Source organism: Nannospalax galili, unplaced genomic scaffold, assembly GCF_000622305.1.
Source record: "Nannospalax galili isolate Female #2095 unplaced genomic scaffold, S.galili_v1.0 scaffold1958, whole genome shotgun sequence".
In the NCBI taxonomy this organism is placed as follows: Eukaryota; Metazoa; Chordata; class Mammalia; order Rodentia; family Spalacidae; genus Nannospalax; species Nannospalax galili.
The window spans coordinates 100315-109051 of NW_008340424.1; the positions used below are offsets into that span (position 1 = coordinate 100315).

Below are 8737 nucleotides of genomic sequence, written 5' to 3' on the forward strand. Positions count from 1 at the left end.
ACAACTTAATGGGGTTGTTCTAATGTGAGATAAACCACCTTCTTCCACTCTTTAATAAAACCCTTTATTTTCTTTTCTTGATAAGAATCACAATATGAAATGCATTGTTGTTTTTAAAATAGAAAATTGTAAAATTGAGGGATCAAATTGTTCTTGAAATAAATCACGCACTTTATAAGAGAGTACTCCCTAATATGGTACCTCAAAAAGACTAGGAGGCGAATACTCAATAGAACAGACCACAAAATTCCTTGGAATGTACATGAACTGCTCCAGCAAATATTTTTTTAACAAGTCTAACTTCCACTGGGTGAAATAAGAGCAAGTATTCCGTTGAACACCACTGCAGTGTTGTCTGAGTTGATTTGAATGTTGGATACTCAGTCAATAGGTCAGGCTGTTCACAGTATCTTTAAAATCATCTCGCCAGTGCCCAAGGAGCAGCCCATACGCCAGCTCTCAGAGATGGGGTCAGCTGCTCTGCTATGGGTGCTGCTGCTCTGGGTACCTGGAGAGTGGGTGCAGAGAAGTATTGAGAGCATTCCCTGTGGCTGTCAGTTTTCTATGCTTCTGGGTTCTTGATTATTAGGAGTATGCAAATTGTAATTAATTTTAAGTTACCTAGTTACCGTTTATGTTTTTCTCTGTCATAGAAATGCTCAGGACTGCAGAACCATGCATCATAGGCAGTAGTGCTCCACTGGGGTGGTTTCAGTACATATGTGATAGCAAACTGTGTGTTTGTAATTTCAGGCTCCGCTGAGACATTGTGCTGACCCAGTCTCCTACTTCAGTGGCTGTATCTCTGGGACAGAGGTCCTCCATTTCCTGCTCATCTAGGCAGAGCATCAGTGTATTTAAAACTAGTATTTTGAATTGGTATCAACAGAAACCAGGACAGCCTCCCAAACGCTTGATTTATAGAGGAACTAATCGAGCATCTGGGGTCCCTGTCAGGTTCAGTGGCAGTGGGTCTGAGACAGATTTCACCCTCATAGTTTATCCAGTGGAGGCTGATGATGTTGCAACCTATTACTGTGAAGAGATTATAGAGCTTCTTCCCAGAGACCTCTCCGGATAAACAAAGACCTCTTGCGGTTTCTGCTGAGGTTCAATATGTCCTCTGTCTCTTCCACCTAGGCATCACAAACAAAACTGTGAAACAGAAAATTTTTAAACTGCTGTGTGTGTGTGTGTGTGTGTGTGTGTGTGTGTGATGTGTCCCACAATATATGTTCTGTAATTTAGCAGTGTGATTACTAAATAAAGACCTCCCTACTAATATATCTCAAAGTTTTATTAGACTTAATAATCTCTTCCCTAGAGAACAATTTTAAAATGACAGGAAACATCTCCCATTTATTTAAAACAAAAGGCAATTTGAATGGTTAATATGCTATTTTTATTTCATATACAGTCTTACATTCTATTATTTCATTTTTTCAAAGCTTCTATGTTCTTAATCTTGTGAAAAGTCTTCAATACTTTGTTGCAAATATAAGTCTATGCTACAATTAATTTTGTTGCTTTGATTCCAATGACTGTATCCCTGTGTGCATCCAAAAATAACTCCTTAGTTTCAGATTAATTGTCAATGCCTTTTGTTTTAATGTTTTTGCCTAGATTTCTTTCTTGTTTTCCTTTTCCTGTTTCATTTTCTTTGTTTTTGAACAGGTTCTTACTGTACACCCCAAATTAGAACTCACTATGGACTAGCAGCTGAAGGAACCCTGTCTTCTGAAGAAACACCCCAGAGAATGGGCATCACTTTGTCCCGACAGCTGTGTAGGACACCTATATAAACTACTGCCCCACAATGCTCAGGTATCTTTGCATAAAGGGACCAGAAAGATTATAAGAGCCAGAGGAGGTAGACTACCATAAGGAACTAGAGTTTTCCAGAGAGCAGGTCAGACACAAATGAACTCACAGCAATGATGACAGCATGCAAAGGCTCAAACCAGAAAAATAATCCTAGCATAGACATGAGCAACCGGGTAAGAAATTCCTTCCTAAGGAAATGGTGGTAACAAATGGCTGCTGAGAGGAGCAGAGACATATACATATATATATATATATATATATATATATGAATGAGTACATAAAGGGAAGGTGCTAAGAGGGGAGAGGACCTAAATACCATGAATCTATATTGTATAAAACTTGGAAAAATTAAAAGATAATTTCTTGCAGTAAATGTTAAAGTATTTGCAATATATGTAAACTACTCAACTGAAGTTTGTACTTATAAGCATTATGTAAGAGACAAAGACTAGAATGTTGTCATTCAATAGGATAATTTACAATCTAGTTATCATTTCAATGAGAGAAGGAGCTTCTCACTATATAAGAGATGGATCTACCTGCTTTCTTAAATACACCATTGTTAAATTCAAAAACCACAAAAATTAAAAATGAAATGTAGATTCTAATATTGTATATCAATTTTGGATTAAATATTTTAACAACACATTGAATTTTTCAAATTTTACAATTATTACTCATCTAAACCATTCACCTGAGCCACAGTTGGGCTGTACTATCAATTTGAATCTGTTCAGTTGCCTGATGCACTCAGCTGCCTGATGCACTCAGCTGCCATCTTCTGGGCAATTAATTAGTTCTAGAACTCTGAGTAGCCAGGCCGCAGTTGGAGGAGCCCATATACAATAACAAAAAGTATAAGCAAAACAGAGTCCCAAGTACGATTATGGAAAGATGAGACAAGTACATACCATTGCCCAAGGAATGTGATCATGTGCCTACAAATGACCAGAAATCAACTTGAAATACAACATTCAAGGTTAATGAATAGTGATGAAGGTTAAAGATTTTCAGTATCAACATTCTTGTTTCAATCCAGATACAGTCATGTTGGAAATATGACTTGCTTTGTAGGATACTTGGCATGTACTCAGCGTATAATTTGAAGAATTAATTGAAAAAAATACATATGTGATTGATCATCAAGTGGAGTGCATTCATGTCATTGGATAGAGTAAGGAAGAGTGTTGGTGGGATTGTGTCTCTATCTCAGGCTTTCTTCTGAAATTCGAGTGCATAAATCAACTTCTCTTAGACATGACACAGGCACCTCAGGACCAAAAAAAGAACTCAGCACAGCATTCACTTGGCAAATGAGTCCCTGTGTACATACATATCAATTGATTTTGACACCTTCCTATACATCAACCACTTTGTTCAATAACTTCTCCAGGTTTCTGAAGTCCCTTTATAAAGAAGCTTAAGAAGTCACAGCTCTTCTTAGGTTGAAATTGAGTGATCCCAGATCTTTGATTTGTTTTGTTCTGTTTTGTTTAACTCATGCAGTTAATCAAATATATATATATAAACACATATATAATTACACAGTGAGTGTTAATATTTTGTAGACACAAAGTCATAAGTTATTAGCAAACCTCTCATCTTAGGACAGTACAAATAATAAACCAGGAACATGTCTCCTGTCGTTTCGATACTTCCCTGTATGTTTCTCCAAAGGCATCAGTATTCTTGACTTAATATTATGGTGGTACATTCCTGTAATCTGAGAATTTAGGAGCCTGAGGTAGGATAAGCTGGGATGGAAACACAGTCTTGCCTGTAGAATTTATGCTACACAGCCAGACTATGTGCCAAACACACACACACACACACACACACACTTTTGGTTTTGTCTTCCTTTCCATAGAATTCCATGTATAATCTCTGGTACTAAGTACATGATTTAACTTTCTGTTCCTAACATTGATGCTTTTTCTGCTTTAATGCAGAAGATTCTTCTTTTCAACATGAAAGAATGCTTGGAACCATCAGACAGATAAGAATGACAAAATGATAGAAGAGATGATGTGATGGAAAGTGAAAAGGCCTGTAACGATGTACCAAAACAGCCACTTGAATCAAGCCTGAAGGGCAGGATCTCATCATGCAAAGCTCAAAGAATAGTACTTTAGAAATGCACAGGGCCTTGGAGGATGAACTGGGCTAGTGGAAGAAAAGAAAAAGGAACAGGGTTGTGGGAACAGGCAGAATCTTGGTGCCAAGAGATAAAGAAAGACTGTCAGGAAGTTTAAGGTTTATGCTAAGTATGATGAGCGCTAATGTGGCAGTGATCACAACTGGTTGATGTTTTACTGAATATTGTTTAGTGCATATTATGCCTGACACGTCGGAGACAAAAGTCTGTAGGCCATCTTCAGTTCCCCGTCAACCGAAATGATGGCTTTTTATCCTATTCTTACTTGTTCTTATTTGAAATCACCTAATGAGGTTGAAACATGAACTCTTTGAACAATTCTAAGTTCAAAATATCCAAAACGCATACAATCAGCGTATAGTAAGTTTAAACAAAGATATATATAAAGCAATATATTTTTTTTAATATGCTGGCCAAAGATTGTTAATCCTGATATCAACACACTTTCTCCAGATTTGCAGTCAAATACGAAATCTGTTATTTCTTTGGAAGAATTTTGTAAATATAATTAATTAAGATAAACAATTAGATAGGTAGATTATCTGAACATAGATGACCTAATCTAACAAGTCCTTAAAATCTGGTCTACAATCAGAGAAAGAAATCAGAGACACTCATGACATGAACAGAACTTAATGTGAGCGAATCTCTAATGCTGGTCTTGAAGTAAAGGGGGTCACATGACAAGATATGCTCAAATCCTCACCTAACTATGAAAGATTCTGAGCAGAGAGCCTAGCCATGCCATTCCTCGGGTGCTGAGGCACAGGCTTGTGGATGGATGAGCTACTAAAATGATTATCACTCACTACTCAGCAATACAAATATCAATGTGCCAGTGTTATGAGAGGTTCGGAGATCTATACAGCAATTGCTTTCCCACTGAGCTCATTGCCAGGATGGTGCTGAAATCTTTGCGTTTGACTGCACTGAGCAAAGCTCTGTCCCCATTCTACCACAGGAGTGTTCCTAAATTGCATCCATTTTCACACAATCAAGGAGGAATCCTGGTCTACCAAATTACAAATAGGAACACATTAGGTTATTGTCTGTCCCTCCTGATTTCTTGGCAAAATTCCATGACCCCTGAAGGAATTGTGGGCAACGTGTACTGTAAGGACAGGAGAGAACTATGAGCAATTAAAGCTGACCTGAACCTTCCTGCCACCTGCACTTAAGAATGACAGTCCTCAGGGTTTCAAGTGACTGATATAGATGCTTCCTTTAGAGCAGGACATCATGAAAATGTTCAAATTGTTTTCCTAAGGAAAAGTATGTTTTTCCATTTCTTTTATAATTTAGACTGTATATGCACGCTCTTTACTTCTACCAATGATTCCAGTTATAAGTCCAGTTCTGGGTGGCATCCCACCAGGCATTTTCTTGCTGCTTGCTTATGTCGTGTCCCCTAAAGTCTCCTATGTAAAATATTTGTTTCCCGGATGATGGATCCAACCATTGAGAGGTGATTGGATCATGAGGGCTATACATTAATCAGTAGATTTATTTATTAATAATTTATAACTAAATGACATTGGAAGGTGGTGGAAAATGAGAGATCTGTGCTACTTTGAAGAATCAGATCACAAGGCCATGCCTTTGAAGAGGCTGTTTGTTCCTTGGACCATTCCTCTACATCCCTCTGCTTCCAACTACCGGGAGGTAAGCATCTTTCCCCTGCATGGACTTCCTGCATAGTATTTCAACCCTACCTTAGGTTCATGGAAATTTAAGTTTTTTTCCTCAAGTATTTTGTTACCATGAAGAAAAAAATCTAATGCTCAGCACAGCCCAGAAAACTTCAAGCTATTCTTAGGGAAAAACCTGACACATCTGGTTTCTGCTGTAGACACAGTCACATCAAGCACATTTAGGAGGGTTGATTCCAAAGCAGACAGCTTGAACATGTTTGAAACTCTCAGACCATGTTATCTCGTATATATTATTCTTGTTCCTTGCTATACCTCTAAATTAGGTGCTCAATTGTTTTTTAAATGAATACTTGAATGGGATTACTTGGCACGTTGTTTCTCTGGGAGCACAAAGTGCCTCCTCTCTACAAACATTACATTCTATTAATTGATATGGGATGTAAAGACTGGAAGGTACAGTATGTTGACAAGAAATCAGATCCATCACTAGAGAGGAGTGAGACTTTTCAATGGAAAGCAGATGAACTTCAGAAGGAAATGTGACCTCAAACGTAGTAGCCACAAATACTGTATTTTGTCCAATTTGTGTATCCTGGATTCTTTTTTAGATAAACTCTGTGTGTGTGTGTCTTTGTCTGTGTGTGTGTGTGTGTGTGTGTGTGTGTGTGTGTGTGTGTCTGTGTCTGTGTATGTGTGTGTCTGTGTGTGATGAATCTGGGGGAAGGACAAGTAATAGGAAAGAAAAGGGGAAATGGAGAAGTTAAATGGATATGATCAGAATATAAGATATACTTGAAAAACACAGCTTTTGTGAAATCAATGTGAAATGAATATATACTGATAAAGAAGGTCCAGTAAGTTGGCTCTTACAACTAACAGCACTTGCCCCCAAGATGTGTATCAGTCCTGAATTCACTAGACTGAACTCAAATGTTGGAAGGAAATAATCAAGAATAATCAAGTCCCACAAGTTGTCCTCTGACCTCTACAAACATGCCATGGCACACATATACCTCCACAAATACATAGAGAGACAGAGACAGAGACAGACAGAGAGAATAAAAAAAGCATAATAAACATTTAACCTTTAAAAAAATAAAAGGAGGAAAAGGACACCATTAAGGAAATGAGGAAGAAAGAACACTTGGAAGTACAGAAAACAAGAGGCAAACTCTCTTCTAGAGCTTTCAAAGCAGAATGGAGCCTGCCAACATCTTCCCTTTAGGCCATGGAGTCCTATGTTGGATTTCTGACATCCAGGATTATAAAAATATAAATTGCGTGTGTTCAAGAACAGAATTTGTGGTAAATCATTACAGAAAAAATACAAAGTTAATACCCAAATCTTTTCTGCATTTGACATAAAATATTCCACACCAAAAGACGTAAGTATCACTGGACTTTTTTTTTTTTCTGAGCTCTTCATACTTTCCTATCAATGAGTCAGACATGCTGCCTGCTTGGCAGATGGAGGAAGTATGCAAATCTGGGGCTGTGGGCAGTGTAAGCAGCTGGAGAGGCTCAGAGGTTTGTGTTCGAGTGTGAAGCACTGTGGGAGGATACTCATAAGCCTGCAGACAGAAATAAGCTGCTGCGTCTTCAGCACGGACACTGCTGATGGTGAGAGTGAAATCTGTCCCAGACCCACTGCCAGTAAACCGATCAGGAACCCCAGTCTCCCGTGTGGACGCCCAGTACATCAGCAGTTTAGGAGCCTGCCCTGGCTTCTGCTGGTACCAAGACAAGTAGTTCTTCTGGGTTGAGCTATAATAAAGACTCTGGCTGGACGTGCAGCTGAGAGAGACTCTCTCTCCTGCTGACGCAGCCAGGGAGGCTGGAGACTGTGTCATCACGATCTCCCCACAGGCACCTGCAATCAGGAATAGACAATGATCATACATACAAACTGTATAATATAAGCAAGTTTAATTGTCATTTAAATGTCCATATTACAGTATTTTGTTGGTTTATTATCATTAAGAAAGATTATACCCCGGTACAGACCCGTAAGTTTCTTATGTACAAAGATGTGAGTCTGAAGGGGTTGCAATTCTTAAATTCCTCACCAGATATCCACAGCAGCAGGGACATGAGAATCGGAGTCTGTGAAACCATCTTGCTGCCCCTTCCTGTCTGAAGCAGTTTAGTTCTTATTGCAAAGGCTTTGTTTATAAATTCTGAGAAGCTGGGCTGGGCCTGGAGTGGCCTATGCAGAGCAACCAGCAAATGAAGAAACAAATTGCCTGGGCGGTGAGGTGTGAGAGTATCTGATGTAAATTAAGAGCCAAAAGTGCAGCCATAGAAATTGTAAGGAGTAGCAGGAAATGATCAGCTAACAGCTCTCAGTACTAAACTGCCTGATTTTCTGATGGAATGCTTAGTTTAAAATTGAAGGCAATTTGAATCAGGCGAGTTTTGCAGAAACATTAGAGAAGCCATCTCAGCCAAATTTTTATTCTCCCAGCTCCAAAGTCACTCTTACCCTGAGGCCAATCAATAAAAGCACCTTAGGCATTTGAGCTCCAGTTCTGAGATACTTGTAGTTCAGAGAGAGGACAGGAAGCCCAGAAATCATTCTGTGAAAATCCTGAGGGCTGGTCATTTAAACCTAGAGTGAAAGGGGCTTCAATCTCACAATGAAGGTAAATCTGGAGACACCTGGTAAATATCCTGCCACACCGCCTGAAGTAAAGAGGGATCTAAACCTTGGAAACTAGAAGGAGAAAGACAAGCAGGATTTCACCCAGAAGTCATGGCTGCAGACCAACATTGCCAAGAGGTTTTTATAAGAAACGCTTATCTAGAGGGATCTAGAATTCAGCAGCGATACTAAAATTAGGTGAAGATGGTCTTACTGACATGATATACAAGTAAAAACCTCTCTGGAAGGGAGCACCACCATCTAGAGCTCAATAATTATTTTACAAGAAGCAATAGGCCACAACGTGAGATATTGTTGCCATACCAAAAAAATGTTTACTTGACTATGAATGAAAAACAACAGGTATAAGAGAAATCAAGATTCTCCCCAAACTTTGGATTGGCGTATTATGAAAGTATACATGAGAGGTAAATTATAAACCCAATATTATTTGCGAAGCACATA

The 8737-nt window shown here is 38.7% G+C and overlaps 1 gene segment (V, D, J or C); it reads right to left on the reverse strand.

The window, feature by feature from the left end:
• LOC108490974 overlaps positions 1-7770 on the reverse strand; it is a 14430-nt gene extending 6660 nt beyond the window's left edge. Inside the window, 2 exon segments of the V gene segment in view lie at positions 6971-7501; positions 7698-7770. Coding sequence covers positions 6971-7501; positions 7698-7746 — 580 coding nt within the window.
• Positions 7771-8737: the final 967 nt, after the last annotated feature.